This window comes from Impatiens glandulifera, chromosome 5 (genome assembly GCF_907164915.1).
Source record: "Impatiens glandulifera chromosome 5, dImpGla2.1, whole genome shotgun sequence".
NCBI classification, from domain to species: Eukaryota; Viridiplantae; Streptophyta; class Magnoliopsida; order Ericales; family Balsaminaceae; genus Impatiens; species Impatiens glandulifera.
In genome coordinates this window covers 43,409,656-43,431,018 of record NC_061866.1, presented here as the reverse complement: position 1 = coordinate 43,431,018, position 21,363 = coordinate 43,409,656, and the positions used below count along the sequence as shown (strand labels likewise).

The following is a 21,363-nucleotide window of genomic DNA, read 5'->3' as shown; positions in this document are numbered from 1 at the left end:
CTTAATTTTCTATTTTTTTTTTATAAATTAAGTGACAACTCTTTAGTCGTGTAGATAATTAAATTGAAAAAATCTAAAATAAACCTACGACGACTTCTCATTAAAAAAAATCTCTTCATCTCTTCCAGATTTTATAGGAATATAAGTTATGGAGTTGTCTATAAAATCTTAGTTTTAAAACTTAAAATCTTTCCAACCTTAAATTAAATCCCCTCTCAATTGACTTTTTTTCAAAACGATGTATTTTTTCAAAACATAAAGGGCGTCCCAGATTTTCAAAATCGTCATTTTAGACATTTAAAAAAAACGATCACAAAAGTAATGATTATAAGAATAATGTAAACCTTCTAAATTAAACAAAAAAAAATGTAAGAAATAAAATATATTATTTTAACCTTTTATTACCAATAACATTCTCTTTCTAATAACATTTTCTTTCACGTTGTAAAAAAAATTATAATTATTTTTTTATATATATTAATATTATTTTTACATCCATTCCATTTAAAAGCATCAGTAAAAACCACTTTATAAATAATTAATTTTTTTATTTTAAAAAAAAAAGTTACTTAACAATAATTTGGTTTGTACTCGTTGAATCGATCTCAATGCAAACGCGGGCAAACGTGACTCGTTCAAATGAGTCAAAGTCGGGATCGAGCTTAAGCGGCTTTCCAATGAGTCCGGTGAGGTAGACAAGTGCTTTGGTATTATAAAGGTGTGGTGGAATGTTTCTTAGTCTCACCTACACTTGTTCGGATTGTGGCAGTTTGCTATTGATGTCCATTTCTTCATTCCATTTGGCGAGCTTGAAACATAAGCTGAACATGAAGGTGAAATCTAAGTCGGCAATGGCTTGGGCTTCGGTCTCCGTGCCAAAAGTGAGGAAGAAATAGCCAAAGTCGTTGACTTTGACTTTTTTAAGTTCATTTTCGCTCTATTGTCGGAAAAGGGTGGCCTTGATTGCTCGGAATGAGGCCTTGTGGGTGCCCATGAAGTGACCGACGACAACTCGCTTTGGAGCGGGTGTTCGAGCATTTTATTTTTTTGACTAGGATCCACATTGAGCTTGCCTTCATTAGCTGTCCCGTTTTTCCCCCAAACCTTATTGGTTTGTCATGTTCGATTTGTATTTATTTGTGTAGTGTAGGCATAGGTTTTGGGGCACTTGTAGAACTCTCTCATTACATTAACCGACCATAAAACGATTTCCTCGTATTCGTCTTTGTCGAATGAGTTTCAATCTTGCTCGAATCGGATTTTGAATTGGCATAATAAGTTGGTTCGGTGAAACTGTTAAAAAATACAAAGAGATAGACAAATCTCTCTATATTTAACAACTAATATATAGGTTAGTTTGAATTAGAATGATTGAAGGTTCACTTTTTATTGTAATTTATTGTCATTTTACTTGTATTTAGTAATGTTTTAATTACTTATAACTTTAATTAAAATATAAATATAAATAATAGATAAATAAGTAATTAATGTCTCACATCTCATAAGTCTGAAAATGTACAAAGAGTCATAACCCTTACATTTTATCATCAAATTTTATACTCATTTCAGCCAACTCCGATTTATAATTTTTTAATCGTAAAGTGATCTGATATATATATTTTTTATCTTGATAGATCAAACTTATCGTCTACTTGAATAGAAATAATTTATTATTACAATTCTAACAAGTATATAATTCTTAAAATTTGCTCAAGACCATTCACATTTATCTTTTCACTGCATGCATAAAAACAGTATTATCCCTATTGCATAATAAAGTTCATTTCTCATTAGTTTTATCTTCTTGATTTCATTAACCTCTATTAAAAAATAATCATTATATTGATATTACTCTCTCCATTAATATAAACAAGCAAAAGAAATATATTCTACTCTAAATTCACTTGTTAATAAAAAAAAATCACATAAATAATAATGTATAAATAATTATTTATATTTAGTGTCACATTTATAAATCTATCCGTGTTCAATCAACTAAGCATTTAACATGATATAAAGACACGCAAATTTTAACGTGAATGAGTAAAATTAACGAACTCTTAAAACACTTAAACCATCCATTATATTACTTATAATAGATTATATATTTTTTTTTTACAAATTAAGATAATTATTTAATCACGTTCAAAACAAATACATATAGAATGTATCTTTTTAATGGTGAAAATTCTTAAATCTAGGAAGAGATGAAACAATAATTGTATTACCAAAATAAAGATGATCATATAATTTGATTTCGGAATAAATAAAAATTGAGTTTAGAATAAAATCAAATAATATATAAAAAAAAAAATCATTTATTTTATCCGTTGATTTAACTAGACATTATATAGTAACTTAAGGTAAAAAATTACACTTGGAAAAGTAAATGAAAATTTTAGCTCGAATGAAAAAGAGAGAGGAGCAAGTTAACAAAGACTGTTAAGATTTCAGGAATATTTGGAGAAATGCCTGGCTAGGGTTTGGTCTACGAGGAATTGAACAACGATCTCGATTCACCAACGAGTTATCTGCAGTAATTCGGTCGGAGACTCAGTTCCGTTCCCGAGTTTGGACGGCGGCGGCGGCGAAGGGAAAGAATGGCCTCTACCCGGTAAACGTCTCCGTTCACTGTTTTTTTCACTCTCTGGGTAAATCATTTTGAGAAAGTAGTGAAATGGTTATTAGGAAGCAACTTTGCAGCAATTGCTATCTCTTGTTTCGTCCTCACACCAAATGCTTATCTTCAGCAACCGTAGAATCAAGTTTCAATGACATAGAAACCCAAATTAGATCATTATGTGATAAATCCAGTCCCCGACTCGAAGATGCTTTGCTCCTCTTTAATCAAGCAGTTGAAATCCACGGCCTGCCTTCTGAATCAACATGCGATTTTCTTTTACAAACATTTTCACAGTCGAGGAAGTATAACATGGTTATCAATGTCTACAATAAGATGAAGGGTATTCAAGTTTTTCGCAGTTTCATATCATTGCAAGTTCTGATCGAGTTTTTCCTTCATTCAAATAAGCCCGATTTTTCTTTTGGAGTGTTGGGCACGATGGTGAAGTGTGGTTTTCAAGTTAACACATATTGTATAAATGTTGTTTTAAATGGACTTTGTCGAAATGGTGATACTTCAAGAGCTGTAAAGGTTTTCAATGAATGGTGCAGAGGGTCTGTATTGCCTGATGTGATTACTTTCAGCACTCTTATGAACGGGCTTTGTAAAGAGGGTCGAATGGGAGAAGCAATGTATTTGTTTGATGACATGAAGTTGAAGGGCATGAATCCGAATGTTTCTACTTATAACACTCTTATGAACGGGCTTTGTAAAGAGGGTCGAATGGGAGAAGCAATGGATTTGTTTGATGACATGAAGCTGAAGGGCTTCAATCCGGATGTTGTTACCTACAGCACTCTTATGAACGGGCTTTGTGAAAAGGGTCAAATGGGAGAAGCAATAGATTTGTTTGATGACATGAAGCTTAAGAGCCTCAATCCGGATGTTATTACTTACAACACTCTTATGAATGGGCTTTGTAAAGAGGGTCAAATGGGAGAAGTAATGGATTTGTTGGATGACATGAAGCTGAAGGGCCTCAATCCGGATGTTTCTACTTACAACACTCTTATGAATGGGCTTTGTAAAGAGGGTCAAATGGGAAAAGCAATGGATTTGTTTGATGACATGAAGCTGAAGGGCTTCAATTCGGATGTCATTACTTACAACACTCTTATGAACGGGCTTTGTAAAGAGGGTCGAATGGGAGAAGCAATGGATTTGTTTGATGACATGAAGCTGAAGAACATCAATCCGAATGTTTCTACTTACAACACTCTTATGAATGGGCTTTGTAAAGAGGGTCAAATGGGAGAAGTAATGGATTTGTTGGATGACATGAAGCTGAAGGGCCTCAATCCGGATGTTTCTACTTACAACACTCTTATGAATGGGCTTTGTAAAGAGGGTCAAATGGGAAAAGCAATGGATTTGTTTGATGACATGAAGCTGAAGGGCTTCAATTCGGATGTCATTACTTACAACACTCTTATGAACGGGCTTTGTAAAGAGGGTCGAATGGGAGAAGCAATGGATTTATTTGATGACATGAAGTTGAAGGGCCTCAATCCGAATGTTCTTACTTACAACACTCTTATGAACGGGCTTTTTAAAGAAGGTCGAATGGGAGAAGCAATGGATTTGTTTGATGACATGAAGCTGAAGGGCCTCAATCCAGATGTTGTTAACTACAACACTCTTATGAACGGGCTTTGTGAAAAGGGTCGAATGGGAGAAGCAATAGATTTGTTTGATGACATGAAGCTTAAGAGCCTCAATCCGAATGTTATTACTTACAGTGCACTTGTAAATGGATTTTGCAAAGCTGGGAATTTCGACGAGGGAAAGAAACTTTACGACATGATGTTGGAAAAAGGAGTTGAACCGAACGCATTCATTTATTCAAGTTTATTACAGTTTCTTTGCAAAATGAGGCGATGGGAGGAAGCTAGCGAGTTATTCAATGTGATGTCACACCGAGGAATAAAACAGAATCGGGTAATCTATAACGTTTTAATCGATGGGCTGTGTAAAGATGGAAGGCCTATGGATGCCATGCGGTTAGTAGACTTAATGGAGGAGAATGGTGAAGAGTCAGGCAAAATAACATATACTTCACTAATCAATGAATTTTGTAAATCTGGTATGGTTACCGAAGCTTTAAGAGTCTTTGAAAGAATGACTAAAGGGAATAATAATAAAATCGACATTGTTTCTTACAATTCATTAGCTTGGGGGCTTTGCAAGAATGGGAAGGTTGATGAGGCGGTGAGGTTAGTATCTTTGATGTTGAAAGACAAGAATCGTGTAGAACCAAATCATCAATTGTTAACAGCTTTAATTTACGGGCTATGTAAAGAAGGTCATCTAAAGAAAGCGATGGAGATTCATCGTGAAATGAACATGAGAGAAATATTTCCTTTTAATATACTAATACATGCTCATTTGAAGAAAGGAGATGTCGGTGAAGGAATGAAGTTATTGAAGAACGGGCTTGAAATGGGATTAGTTCTGGATTCATACACTTATTCAGCTTTGATAAATGGATTCTGCCGATTGAGAATGATGAACGTTGCGAAAGGTCTTTTGATTCACATGACTGTTCGTGGAATTCTGCTTACACCTCATCATTACAACACTTTACTAGAAAGTCTCTGCAAAGAAGGTAGTTTGGAGGAGGCAAAGGGTTTCTTTTTAGCGATGAGCAAAACAGACAGTAAACCGGATGTTTTATCTTTTAATATCATAATTCATGCAACTCTAAGAGCGAATGATCTACAATCGGCGGAACAATTATTCGAGGAAATGCTTCAAATGGGCGTGGAACCTAATGTTGTGACCTTTTCAACACTTGTAAATGGATTTATGAAATTAGGACATTGGCAGGCGGGAAAAGCCACCTTCGAGAGGATGGTGGCTTGCGGTTATGGTCCTACTGCTGCTGTATACGATTCTTTGCTAAACGGTTTTCTTGCGATGGGTGAAAAGGAAGAAATAATTGGTTTGCTTAGACGGATGGCAGCTGATGGGTTTCGTCTTAACGAAGAAATTACTGATACAATTCTCAAATGTTTGTGTCTTTTTTCTGAACATGATAATGTTGAAGAGATCTTGCCTAGTTTTCAACAGGAGGTTTCTAAGGTGATTTGAGAAGAAAATGGAAGAATTGTATTGAATTGAAATATTTGAGTTAAAAATGATAGTGATCATACTTGGGTGACTCTATTACTTAACTCTATTGTCTTTTTCTGTTTTAAGATATGAGATTGTGCTTAAACAAATGTTTTTTATATACATATCATTTAAAAAAAAAAAAAGGTAATTACATAAGTGTTTTGTTGATGGATTAAGAAGGAATATTTAAATAGGCATCCAATTTGCATCCAACCAATCAAATGTTCAAATATATTTATTATCATTTAACCTGTAGCATTTTTAACTTGTAAGCAAACTTCATTTTATTTTTATTTTGACTTTCCATGACTCTTATGATTATTTAGGCAAAATTTATATATCAAAATTATTGGGTTCTATGTAATATATAGAAGGAGACATTGCATCAAATAAAGAAGCTTGAAAACGATATATTTTGAATGTGGTAATAATTTCGCAAAACATAAATAACCGAATTTATTTGTATGTATAAATTTTATGGAAATATTTGTTAAATTTTATTACCAATAACATTCTCTTTCTAATAACATTTTCTGTCACGTTGTAAAAAAAATTATAATTATTTTTATATATATTAATATTATTTTTACATCCATTCCATTTAAAAGCATCAGTAAAAATCACTTTATAAATAATTAATTTTTCATTTACAACAACAACAAAAATAAGTTACTTAACAATAATTTGGTGTGTGAGTTATGTTAAATTACAAACTAATTAACTAATTTATTCTAAATTTCCCCCTATTTTTTAAATGTAAACATTATAAGTTACGAGTTTATCATTGACTATATCACGAGGCTACTTAGACGATCCATGTATATATATGATCCCATCCATGTGCACATTAAAGGGGCCGGATTGATGATGTGTTTTGAATTTGATGGTTAGCTGTTTGTAAGGTAGTATGCATGTGTGTGGTGGGGAATTACAAATTACAAATTATTAATAAGAAAAATGTACGTATGATTTTCATAAAGATTTGTCATAAAATATCGCTGACATAGTTTTTAAACAATTAATTCATCATATTTTATAATGACCTCAAAATCAGAGACCAAGGCTGGCTGATTGAATAAAACCAAAGGCTAACCTCCAAACCACACTTAATTATATGACCATCTCAGATCCACCCTATATATATATAGATATGACACACACAAAAATAGTCAAATTACGAAATAAACAAAAAACGATTCCACTATAATACAACATTTATACCATTTGGTAGAGAAACCTGCGATGGATCCAATAATGCAAACAGGGTGGTGGAAGAAATTGTCTATCTTTAGATTGTTTTCAAAAAGCCCACAAAGAATATCATACACCATGTATGAAAGCGTGACTACTAGAAGACTTCGTATCTATCCCCATTAGAGTAGATTAGATTTAGATTAAATTATAGAATAGATCAAGAAGAAGAAGACCCTGAAATTGAGAAGGCATAGAAACGAAAGGGCAGGCTGGGCAGGTCCAATCTTGAATTGAGAGACAGGAAAGAGCAACAGCCAAACAAGCGTGGATTGTTGAAACCAAACGGTTGCAGAAATCGAATGACCGTTTCCAGTGCCGCCCAATGTAGTTCCCAAATCTTATTTCTATCAGATCCAACCCAAACCTCATAAGTATCACCTTGTTCACCAAGAACCTCATAAGTATCACCTTGTTCACCAAGAACCTCAACCCTCTTCCTTTTGATGTTGATATAGTTGAAGCAGCTGGGATAAGAAAATCACGTGGAACTTCCACCACAACCATCATGATTATAGGTATCTACAATAAAAGAGTGATTAAGCGATGTAATCCTTTGAATAAGATAAACAGAATCATAACATGTTAAATCTAAATAGAATGCAGATTTATCAGATATGTAGCTGCATTCTGCAATGTTAAAAAAAATAAAGCTAAAAATACAAAAAAGACAGTATAAAAAAGAACAACAATAGACATAATTTGTGATATATAAATAATATATATTTACAAATTGGTGTTTGACAAAAATAAGATCAGTTCTATAATATTCGTAATAAAATAAATCAGAAAAAAAAATTGAAAAGAAAAAAAAAAACTTGCACCTGCACTAGAAAGTCAATATCAACAGCCACACTACCTGCATAAGAACCAGCAACCGCACCTACACAGTCTCACACAGTTAATTAGCAGGCGCTTCCACAAGCAGATGAAAAATCAACATCTACAACATACCACAAACAGTAGGGATGAACTGTGATTGCACCAGTAAAGACTACAGCCTGCACAATACACAACAACAGCACAACCTGTAGCAAAACAACAGACATCAAGGATAAACTACGCATGCACTTATTCAACGAGGGACTGCTCTAGCACCTGCACCAAGATGCTAGAACCTGAAACGCAACTCGATCAGCTGCAGTAGGCGAGATTCGTGTCTCTAGGAAGGGCAGTCGACCTTAGGGCCGGCCTTGGGGTAAGTCAACCTATGTAGTTGTATAGGGCCCCTACTTTTATAGGTCTCATTTTTTAATATTTAATAGTATTATATTATTAATCTTAATTTTTCATTTTTTTCTCCTTTAATATTAAATATATATTATATAATCTATATAACTTTTTATCTCATTTTTAATCTCTTATTTTCGTATTATAATATATTAATCATTTATATCTCAGTTTATATTATTAAAATTTATTTTAATTTTTTTTACTAATTTAGGGGTCCCAAAATTTAAATTTGCATACGACCCCAAATTCTTAGGGCCGGCCTGTAGGCCTGCACCCTAAAGATCTGTATCTGCACAACACCAAAGGAACATACCGCATATGCACCAGAGCAAGACATAGACTGTCACAGCAAACTGCAGGAGGTAGGTCGAATCATCGACCGCGCTAGAGGTAAGGCGACAAACCCGATGTGCATAACGTGCCAGATGTGTTAGTCGTGCCAAATGTGCCGATACGTTAAGAAATAGTTGTTAAAGAAAGCAGACATTGTACTTGTTAAGAAATACGAGAATATCTTTTAGGGTTTATTTGGTTAACAGACAGTTTCATCTAGACATTTTGAGAAGACGATTAAAATAAAAAAAGGAGATGAACATGTCTCTTACAGATCTTGTTAACCAAAATCTGCAAAAAGAAGACAAAAAACTCGACGGACAATTTCTAAGAGAGAAATCGCTAAACACTTCAAGGGAATGTTGCATTAGCATCATCCCCAAGACCATAAAGAACATTTGACGCCACTCCATTAAATTTCATTTTTGCGAGAAGATTGTAGCGGAGAAGATTCATACTAGGGTTTAAAAAATCGATAAGAGAGAAAAAAATAGTGGAAGTGTAGCAGAATAATTTCTATTTATTTAAATTATTACTTCAATGTTGTAAATAGAAATGAAGCCAACATCACTCGATAGCGTTTGTTTCACTTTTTTTTTAGAGAAATGGCTTACGCCATTAATTAAAAAGACCCAAAAAGGATAAAAGGAGTACAAGAGCAGAAATTGAGCTTACAACAGTATGCTCAAAGTCAACACACGATGGCCATAAAGAATCCACAGTTTTGTCTAAGAAACGCATATGGACATGAAATCATTAGTACAAAAGTGAATAAGGAAGGAAACTAACAATCAATCAACTAAAACAAGACGATAGGGGTTGATTTCCTCGGATTCGTCTCTCTTGTCTTTGCCCTTGTTCTTTCTTTCCTTCTTTCTTGTCATCCTTAGGTCTTTTTGGGATATATTTCCGGATAGAGTTCCGGCTTCTTCGTCTTCGCTAGCTTCTCTTGTCACTTTTTTTCTTTTGGGCTTGAGTTTGGAGTTGAGCGTATCAGTTGTTTCCCTTAAGGTGGTTTCTTTGACAACGTTGCGGCTTTCTTTGGTTTCGTAGCTAATGGTTTTTGAGATGTTTTGGCTTTCGCTATCATTCACGTCGATGTTGGGCTTTTCGAACCTAATTAGTGGGGAAAGGGCCTCGGTTTTAGGCTCGGTGAGATCGAGATCAGTTTGGTTCTCGTTCACGTGTTCATTGTGGATTTCATTTGCTTTGAGGATTTCAATATAATATTTCTTGACCACCTTTAGATTCTCTTGTTCGGGAGTGACCACGTGTTTCTTTTGCTTTTCACCATCCTCTTTTTCCGATTGTTCGTACATGACCTCAATGATAGTCATGTTTTTATTCTAGCATCTTAACTCGAATTTTTCCGGTTTTGTACTCGTTGAATCGATCTCAATGCAAACGCGAGCAAACGTGACTCGTTTAAACGAGTAAAGTCGGGATCGAGCTTAAGCAGCTTTCCAATGAGTCTGGTGAGGTAGGCAAGTGCTTTGGTATTACAAAGGTGTGGTGGAATGTTTCTTAGTCTCACCCACACTTGTTCGGATTGTGGCAGTTTGCTATTGATGTCCATTTCTTCATTCCATTTGGCGAGCTTGAAACATAAGCTGAACATGAAGGTGAAATCTAAGTCGGCAATGGCTTGGGCTTCGGTTTCCATGCCAAAAGTGAGGAAGAAATAGCTAAAGTCGTTGACTTTGACTTTTTTAAGTCTCTTTTCGCTCCATTGTCGGAAAAGGGCGGCCTTGATTGCTCGGAATGGGGCCTTGTGGGTGCCCATGAAGTAACCGACGACAACTCGCTTCCAATCGTTGACGCATCCCTCTTCAATTTCTAGGGGGAGTTCGATTTGGAGCGGGTGTTCGAGCGTTTTAATTTTAGACTAGGATCTACATTGAGCTTGCCTCCATTAGCTGTCCCGTTTTCTCCCCAAACCTTATTGGTTTGCCATGTTCGATTTGCATTTGTTTGTGTAGTGTAGGCATAGGTTTTATGGCACTTGTAGAACTCCCTCATTACATTAACCAACCACATAATGATTTCCTAGTATTCGGCTTTGTCGAATGAGTTCCAATCTTGCTCGAATCGGATTTTGAATTGGCAAATGATTTGCTCGCTCCTTTCATCGGTCATGACAAGTTCATGCCTTATGGTAGCAACTCAAGCACGGACAGAAGACTCCTCTGGAATTGTCTTAGAAACTGGATCGATATTGATAAATCTTGGGCTGTCCTCGGTGATTACAACGTAACTAGAAACGAATCTGATCGTAGCTCAGAATCTGAAATTACTCGGGATATAATTGAATTTAATGACTGCATCAGAGATATGGGTTGTATCGAGCCTACCAATTCTGGGAACTTCTTCATTTGGTCTTCTACGAGAGGGAATGAACAAATTAGAAAAAGTAGAATTGACAAATGTCTAGTAAATGAGAACTGGATTAACCAATTTCCGAGAAGTCAACTTCATGTTTTGAATCCGGGTATATCGGATCACTGCCCGATTAAATTGTTTTGGGAAAAGGAAGAAAGGTTCAAAAGGCTCTTTAAAATTTTCAATTTCTGGATGGATAATGATAAATTCAAGGGTATCCTCGAAAGCGTATGGTCAACAGATGTCAGAGGTTCCAACATGTACAGGGTTTCTGAGAAGCTTAAGCTCCTGAAGAATCATCTCCAAAGCTTTGACAAGAAGAAGTTCAACAATATCTCCAATAGAGTTTTGGCTACTAGAGAAGAACTGGAAGATGTTCAGAAAAAGTTATTAAGGGATGATAGTGATGAACAACTCAATGAAACAGAAATATATGCGCTTGAAAACTTCAGGAAGTTGAGTTTGCTTGAAGAGAATTTTGTTAGACAGAAATCAAGACAGAGCTGGCTTTCGTTGGGTGACAAAAACACAGTTTTCTTCTACAGAAAATGCAAGGCTAGAAACATGAGAAACAATGTGTACAAGCTGAAGAATGATGATGGTGAATATGTTCAGGGTCAAAAGGGTGTCCAAGATTTGGCTATTGATTTCTATAAGCAGTTTATGGGTACAAGAAAGCAGCATCAAAGTCACCTGAATACCTTGTATCAAATTATTGATAGGAAAATCTCTGCAGAAGATAGTCGCGAGTTGATAAGGGTGGTCACGAAGGTTGAGGTTAAAGAAGCTCTGTTTAGTATTGATGGGAATAAAAGCTCGGGTCCTGATGGGTTTAATGCACAGTTCTTCAAAGATAATTGGTCGGTTGTGGGTAAAGATGTTACTGATGGGGTTCTAGAGTTTTTCAAAAACAGGAAGATGTTAAAGCAATGGAATACAGCGGTCCTAACCTTGATCCTCAAAACTGCGGTACCTGAGAAAGTACAAGATTTCAGACCAATTTCCTGCTGCAATGTGATTTATAAAGTAATTTCAAAATCATTTCTAAACGTTTTAAAAATGTTATAGGAAAAATAATAAATCTTAATCAATCTGCATTCATCCCCGGTAGGACAATCTCTCATAATATTCTTCTCATGCATAGCCTATTAAAAGGCTACGGGAAAAAGAAAATATCCCCGAGAGTGGCTTTCAAAATAGATATCAAGAAAGCTTTTGACTCTGTTAGATGGGAAGCCATTTGAGACTTTCTGGTTGTTTCTGCTTTTCCTATGATTTTTATCGATTGGATTATGCAATGCGTTTCATCATCATGCTTTGTTGTTAGCGTCAATGGAGTCCACAGAGGCTATTTCAAGGGTGAAAACGGGGTAAGGCAAGGGGACCCTCTCTCTTCTTACCTTTTTGTAGCTATCATGGCGATCTTTGAGAGCATCTTCGCGATGTTCCGAAAGAATCGTCCATACATCTTTCACCCATTCTATGAGGTAGAGGAGGTAACACATTTATGCTTTGCTGACGATTTGTTCATTCTAGCGCACGCGGACGTTGATTCCATTAAAACTATTAGGGCTGCACTAACGTTCTTTTCTGAGGTAACAGGTTTAACTATTAATGAAAGCAAAAGTGTGGCATTTTATGGAGGCGTGAAGGACGAAACAAAGCAGGACATCTTCAACATCATGGGCATCAAGGAAGGCAGAATTCCCATAAGGTACTTAGGAATTCCGTTAACTGCAAAGCAGATCGAGATCTCACACTGCAAGCCGCTGATTGAAAAGGTAAAAAACACGATATCTGGCTGGGCAGCGAAAAAACTTTCTTATGCAGGGAGGATCGAACTTATCAAAACCGTGGTTATGGGCATAGTTGGCTATTGGGCGCAGCAAATGGTCATTCCGAAGAAGGTAATGAAAGAACTCGACACACTGATGAGAAACTTTATTTGGGGTAATAGTGGAAGAGGAGGAAAGAAAGTCAAATGGACCGCTCTCTGCAAACCGAAGGACGAGGGAGGCATCGACTTAAAGAACTGTATCGAGTGGAACAAGGCTCTAACCTTCAAGCATTTGTGGGCTTTGGAGCGCAATCAGGAGTCACTATGGATCAAATGGGTGCATACGAGATTTATGAAACACGAAACCAGCATCTGGACCTGCAAAATTCACGAAGGTATGAGCTGGTCTCTAAAAAAGATTCTTAAACTAAGAAGCGATATTGCAGATCTTTATGACATCCGACTAGGGGACGGGAAAGGCACTCTATTCTGGCACGACCCTTGGTTTGAAAACCAGCCTATCATCGACAAGGAGCAGTTTCAAAATACTCGTATCAGAAGGGACTACGCAAAAGCGAAAATCAGAGACATCAAATACGGGAATTGGAACTTGCTCTTGAGAAGAATTCCAGAAGGAAAGAGGATACTTGATCATATAAGTAACATACAACTACACGACAGACCGGATATTCATGAATGGAAAGCTGAGGACAATGGGAAGCTGTTATTGAAGAAAATATGGGAGGTAATCCGGGAAAAAGCGCAGAAATTAGAATGGCTCCTCTTGTATGGTCAACGAAGATTATCCCTCGACACCAGTTCATCCTATGGCTTGCCTTCTAGGAAAGACTCAGCACACGTGATCGTATCAGTAAGTATATGAGCATCCCGGACGCGAGCTGTCTTCTATGCATAGGAAATGAAGAAACCATAGATCACTTATTCGGGAGCTGTTGTATTGCTTCGGAGCTTTGGGACAGATTCTATAAAAGCCTGGAGCTGATCAGTTTCCCGAGCGAATGAAATGAAATCAAAGAAGCGGCACTACTCAAAGCCAAAGGAAATAGATTTGCAACAAGCGTGTTCAAGTGCGGCTTTGGAGCAGTGGTGTATAACATTTGGCAAGAACGGAATGCAAGGGTATATGACAGAACCCGTAGGAGCATTGACGAGTTATGGAAATATATTGTATCGGATTGCAGCGCCCTCGCGGGAACGTGGAGAGGAATTTCAAGCACGGAGCAGAACTGGAATATCTGCAGGAACTGGAATTTACCTTTTTTTAAACTCACTAGAATTGAAAGCATTGTAAACAGATAATTCATTTACGTTTTTAGCTTTTATTCAGAATGTTACGACTTCAAAATCATTCTAGGCTTGTCTAGAATGATCTCTTAAACTCGTGGTTTTTTTTTCCCGTTTTTGGGAATTTTTAATGAAATGACGCTAAGTCGTTTTCCCAAAAAAAAAAGGTTCATGCCTTTGGAATAGGGCGAGAGATTTGAGAATTTGGTTCCGAATGCCTGTCAGATTTGCGATTTTATTTCGTCCCATGGTCCACGATTTATTGGGGATTTGAGCGGTCGGATAGGGATGTCGTGACATACCGTAGTGGCTGAGGTGAGTCTGACTGGAAAAAACAGCATCGTGACCGATTAGGGTGGCAGCGACATGGCCTGTCGAAAGAGTAGCGCTACACTTTTATTAGTTCTGTTAATAAAAATGAAGCAAGCATCAATAAGTAGCGCTTATTTCACTCATATGAGCGATGTATATACATAGTAAAGCAAGCTTCACTAGATAATTTGTTTCACTCATATAATCGTTGTAAATACCCAGTGAAGTAAGCTTCGTTTATTAGCGCTTGTTTCACCCTTTTTAATTCTCCAGTATGGTTTACAAGAAGAAAGTTTGTTTCACCCTTTTTAATTCTCCAATAGGATTTACATGAATGAATAAATGTTTTTACATGAACGCATAAAGGTTTTTACATTAATGTGTTAGTGATTTTACATTAACGTTTATATATATTTAATATATAATTATATAAATTATAAAAAAATTAAAATAAATTCATTTAAATATCTTACAAATAAATTAAAAATTATACTTACAAATAAATTTAAAAATATGTTGATATATATATATATATATATATAATTATATAAATTTTGACAGATTAATTAAATATATTATAAATAAATTTATAATTATATAAATTATAAAATAATTAATAAGTTATATCACAAATAAAATAATTAATAATTAATATAAATTAATTTAAATATTTGACAAAGTAATTATGTATGTTTTTATATTTGTATACTTATATCAATTATGACATATTTAATATAAATTAACTTAAATACATCAAAAATAAAATAATAAATATATTTTTATATATAATTATATTTAATATATAATTATATAAAATACAAACTAGTTAATATGCTTTATTTACGGAGTCAAATGAAGCAAATTTACTTGACAGGCGCCAAAATTATAAAATAATTAATATTTTCTATTTAAGTAGTCAAATAAAGCAAACTTCACTTAAATGAGTCAAACTTTATTTAGTTTTACACTGTCAAGCTTCGTTCAGTTTTACATTATAAAACCCATGTAAAACGGAATTGCAATTATCAGCCTACTAATGTAAAACGGAGTGAGACGAATGAAGCTTCACTCCTTTGCGCTTTTCATTGACCCGGATATTAATCAGGGTTCCAGATATCTCTTTTTCTAACAACTGCTTCATTTAATAATAAAATAATGAAGTTGTAATCTGATTGGTTCAGAAGAACAGCCAATTCATGAACTGGACTGTTTATATGGCCACTTTAATTTGAAATTGAAATTGAAATGTAGACATATATGAGAATTTTATAACACTCAGGTTAAAACAAAATAAGATCATTAGTTAGTTAATGATATTTTAAAAATTTCCGCTTAACTTCTTTTTTTTTTTTTAGATAAGAAGGTAACGTTATCTTGATTTTAACATAATGTTCTACAAGTAAAACTCGAATATGAAAGATTCGGTCTCTTAAAACTTATTTTGTCACTTGGATCAATTAGTATGTTATTTTTCTTCAATTAAATATTTGAGTTATTTAAAAATGATAGTATATGGGTGACTCTATTGTGTAACTCACATTTTAAGTCTATTTTGTTTAAGATTTGAAATTGTGCTTAAACAACTACTTTTTATATACATGTTATTTTTTTTTTTAAATCAAGTATTGACATAAGTGTTTTGTTGATTGGTTAAGGAATAGGCATCTAATTTACATCCAGCCAAATGTCCAATATTCATTATCATTTAACATGTAACATTTTTAACCTCTAAGTAAAAGTTTATTTTATTTTTGTTGACTGTACATGTCTCTTATGATTATTAAGGCAAAAATTATATATCAATGTTACTAGACTTTTAGAGACATAACATCAAATTAAGAAGTTTGGAAATGACATATTTTGCATGTGGTAAGATTGTTTCAACTTTAAAATGATAGCATGTTTATGTAATTTTGCAAAACAGAAACCGACAATGACCAAATTTATTTGTTTGTGAAATTTTTTTGGAAGTAAATGCTAGATTGACTCAAATAAAATTATGTTTTTTTTTATGATTGATAGAGGCAAAATTCATTATTGCCTTGTTGAATAATATGAACATCTTTTAATTAAATCATATAAATATATTTGAATTCTTACATAAATGGTTAAGATTGCAACCTATAAATTCCTAAACTTTTATGGGTTATTCAAACATAATCGAAGATTTCCATAATTAAAATTTTTTTTTTTTTTATTTGTTTAGTTAGAGGATCTTAAAAAGCCACTTAGGAAATTAAACACAATCCAAATTTCAAAACTAATCTACTACTAAAGTACAAAAATATAAACCAAACTTACAAAGTTTAACAACAACTCAATAAACTAGTAAAAGAAATTCAATTTTCAAACTGACATTACCAAAAATAAATAAATAAATCTACTTATGAAATACTATATTTCAGAAAAACTCATCTAAAAGAAGTAAGCCTATAAGATAAGCTCTCTTTAGCCTTAAAGAGACTATATTGGGATCAAATATGTTGCTACAGATTTATTTATTTTTCACTTTGTACTTTCACAAAAATAAGTTGACTTTTCTTCATTTATTTTGATTCATTCTATAAAATGAACAATTTTTGTGAATGTGATAAATGGTGGAACACACCATCTGGAACATTAGATTTGATCACTTTATATTTAACGACTAATAATGTAAGTTTGGATTGGAATGATTGCATGCTCACTTTTTATAGTATTTATTGTCATATTTACTTATATATTAATAATGTTTTAATTACTTGTTGTTTGTATTAATTGAAAAAACTTGGATTAAAATATAAGTAAAAATAAAAGACTATAAGAATAATGTTAACTTTACAAAATCAAACAAAAATTATAAGAAATAACCTCTTATACCAATATCACTTTCTTTCAAATAACATTTTCTGTCAAATTATAATTTTTTTTTATATATATTAATATTATTTTTACATCCATTCTATTTAAAAGCTTTAGTAACCACTATTTGATGAATAATTATTCATTTCCAAAAAAGAAAGTTACTTAAGAATGATTTATATATTGTGAGTTAATTAGTTAAATTACAAATTGAAAGACACTAACTAATTCATTATAAAAATTTCCCTTTTTTATAATGAGTTTATCATTTACTATTATGACGAGTCTCTTAAAAATTATTTTTATCACTTTATTTATTAAGTTATTTTTTTTAATTAAATATTTGAGTTAAAAATGATATAACCATCGTATTTAATTAGATTTCTTGAAAATATATTTCTAACTAATATATGATTTATTGGTATCAAATGACTAGCACTATTAAAAAAACATGGTATTAACAATGAAAAATAAGAACCGTTTTTCACTGGTTGGTATTGAGAGTGTAAAACTAACCGCTAGAAAAACGGTTGATATAGATAGGTCAATTCTAATATCGTGTAGGATTGTACTAGTTTGTGTTGACCTAACTCATTATATAATTCTAGTATATAGTTATTTTTACTATTCATTTAACCATGTTTTATGATTGAGCTTGGTAAATTGGATGAGGTTAAGGTCATGTCCAACTGATTGTTTTGATTGTAAATTGGTTTGCATATACGCAACTAGATATGTGTGGTCATGGGACTATTGGGAGAATTAATTTCAAATGAAAAACTTCCCTTAGAGATTTAGTGAGTTACATATTTTTATCATCGGTTCCTTTGTTAGTTAAATTTACAATAACCAATAGTAAAAACATGACAATAACAAACGGAAAATAGTAACCGCGTTTTCACAGTTGGTATTGAGGGTATAATATCAACAATTAGAAAAACGGTTGGTATAGAGGGGTCAATATCAATATCGTATTAGATCGTGCTAGTTCGTGTTGATCCAACTCATTGTCAACATTAATTAGTTGTTCTATGTTGTTTTTACAAATTCACATGCTAAATAAATAAGTCGCTCTTTGTTTGAGTTTATTTAGTTTCATAATTCTCAAAATATTTTTGAATATTTATTTATTGGATTTTTAAATTAATTAAATTTAATCATTTTTGTAAGTAGTCTACGCCAAAATATATCAAAGAAATGGCACCGATCAAATATCGAGAATAAATCTATATCAGATTTCAGTTATTCACCACGATTACACTATTGTTGTGAGTGTGATAAACTATTTTTTCGACGAGAGCGAACATAGATGGAGTTACAGACTCAACGGTGCCATGAATTTTGCCTTCATCTTCATCGTATAGTATTGCTCCTAATTATTGAAACTTCAAATTTTATGATTGAGTATGGTAAATTGAATGAGGCTAGGGTAATGTTATGCCGATTAAGGAAACGAGGATGTAGAAAAGAAATGAAATAACTGTTTAACAGTCCAAGAAGGTGTGGAAAAATATGTTGCAATTCAATATTGGTCTTACTGCATAATAATTTTAATTCATATATATATCACAATTCCTGGCACAGTGATCATTTCACTTATGATCATAGGCTTGATCATTGGATCAAGTCGTTGGAATACACAAAAACCATTAATCACCTTTAGTCTAAAATTCAATCCGTTAAGTTTTTTTGAAATTTTTAGAAATTTTGTATAAGGCTCTAAAGTTTCTTTCTGGATAATTTCAAAAAACTTTATCAAGAGTTTAAAAGTGTTCTCCAATTCATTGTACATCTCTTAATAATTCTCAACATCAATCGCAGGTACTAGCATTTAAACATTATTTTTATAATTTTAAATCCAAAAAACCTATACATGTCTATAAATTGAAAAATAATTGGTTAACTAAAACGAAATAAAACCAATTTTCAAAATAAATAGTCAAATTTTGATGAGTAGATACCGCTCTTTAATGTACCGAGGATATAGCGTGAAAGCTTTTTCGTAAATATCACAAAATATCGAACTCAACAATTGAATCTCTGATAAAATTACGTTTATACACGTATGCAATTATTTTTATTAATTTTAAATTTGAAAGCAATTGTATATATTGTTGTGATTGCATTAGTTTACAAGTGATTTGATATGTGTGGTGAGGTGATAATTGTGAGAAAAAATTAAGAATGAGATATTTTTAAAAAAAATTAGACAATCTCCAAATATTTTTATCAAGTTGATTTCTTTGTTAGTTAAATTTATAATAATCACTAGTAAAAAACATGTTAATATATAAAAACGAAAAATAGCAATAGATTTTTTCGTGGTTGATATTGAGGGTGTAATATCAACATCTAATAGATGACATAGAGAGGTCAATATCAATTTCGTGTTGACCAAATATTGCCTAGCTCTATTATAATTGTCCTATTATTTTATTGTTTATTAGACTTTTGCAAAAATAAAATTAAATAAAAAATAAATAAATTATATCTGATTTAAATGGTTTATTGGTATAAATGATATTATAAGAAGTTAACAATGTTATTAGAGGAAGATTGAATAAAAAATTTAGTAGTACTTTTGTTCCATATAAAAAGTTTGGGTGTTTTGCTGCTTGGGCGTATAAAAATTGGACCCTACACATTTTAAGGATGAAGTTTGGGCATATTTAATTAGAATTTAATAAATACTGATTTTGGAAAAATAGCAAAGCAGCAACACAAAATCTGGAAAATTAGCTTCAAAGGAACAACACAAATCATGTGCAGTAAAATAAACTTGTTGAACATTAATATTCATACTTTCACTTAATGATTTTATGTAAATAATAAAATTATGATTTTATTTTAAAATTTTAATAAGATTAATAATTTTAATTCATATATATATTCTATACTTATTATAATTTATGATAATTTAGAATAATTATTAAATAAAAATGAAGCGTTTTGATTTGAAATGTGATGCATATTTGGTGTCGTACTAGTTTTTCTTTATTAAAATATTTTGATAAGGTTAATAAATTAAGTAATCTTCTTTATTTTTAATAAAGTTAATAATTTTAATATATATATATAATTGCATTATATTAAATTCTATTAGAATTTTATTTCCATTTTTAATTCTTAATATTAAAGGTTTACCAAACTAAAGAATTTTAATTGAACCTTCCAATTCTATTGTGAATTTCAGGCTTACCAAAGTAGTAAAAATATGAATATACTATATCTCAAATCCATATTTTCTCTTAATTTAATAAATATAACTTCATTTTTAAAGTTGGTAAGTTATATGAGATAAATATGGTCCCAATGGTATATGATAGCTTAAATCCCAAATTTGATGAAATATGTATGTCTAAACCAACGGGAAATTTGACGAAATAATCCTAATAAGAGGTTTATTTTCAAACTTAGCATAGGCCAAATAAAATTTTCAAATATAACATTTTGCCTATGTCAAAAGACTCTTTTGCCCTCAAATTAAAAAAATCAACCTTTTAGTTTCTTTTCTTCCCTCCCTCTCATCTTTTCATATTTCCAAACCGTCTTCCCTCATCCCCAGTTTCTTCCTATTCCAAACACCCGACGACGACGACCACGATCCTCCCCCAAACACCACCTCTCCTCCGATGACTAACCAAGCCCCCGACGACTAACTGAGCCCCCGACGACGATCCAAGAAGAACGAACGACTATCCAAGGCATCGAACGACTAGAACGAACTAAGGTTGCATATCGACTAGAACGAACGAACGACTATCCGAGGCATCGAACTCCCGAGGCATTGAAGGTGAGTTTTTCCCGTTTTCTATCGTTTACCTTCAATGCATGCTAAAATCGAACTATGGTTTAGGGTTTTAGTCATCTTAGTGTTTAGGTTTAGGTTTTGGGCTGACTAAGTCGTTTTGGGTTTGAAATGGATCTGTCGAATGCTGTTGCAGGTTGTCGAAGGCTGTCGCAGGCGAATATGCATCTGTCGCAGGCGAATGCGCATCTGTCGCAGGCAACCCGGGTTGACCCAAACCCAATCCAACCCAATTTTCTTTTTCAGGTTATATTTTGGGTCTAACCCGAAATGATTAAAACCCGAAAACCCCAACCCTAACCCAATATTCTTCGGGTCGACTCGTGTCGGGTTGGCGGGTCGAGTTCATTTTTGACACCCCTACTCCTTATGACTCTAATTTACACT

At 33.1% G+C, this 21,363-nt stretch overlaps 1 protein-coding gene across 1 annotated transcript; it reads left to right on the top strand.

Annotated features, from left to right (window-relative positions):
* Positions 1-2,526: 2,526 nt before the first annotated feature.
* Positions 2,527-5,791, top strand: LOC124938105 (pentatricopeptide repeat-containing protein At4g28010-like). Its single transcript, XM_047478479.1, has one exon. It carries the CDS (start codon positions 2,678-2,680, stop codon positions 5,711-5,713), a length of 3,036 nt encoding a protein of 1,011 aa, XP_047334435.1. The 5' UTR covers positions 2,527-2,677; the 3' UTR covers positions 5,714-5,791.
* The last annotated feature ends 15,572 nt before the right edge of the window (positions 5,792-21,363 follow it).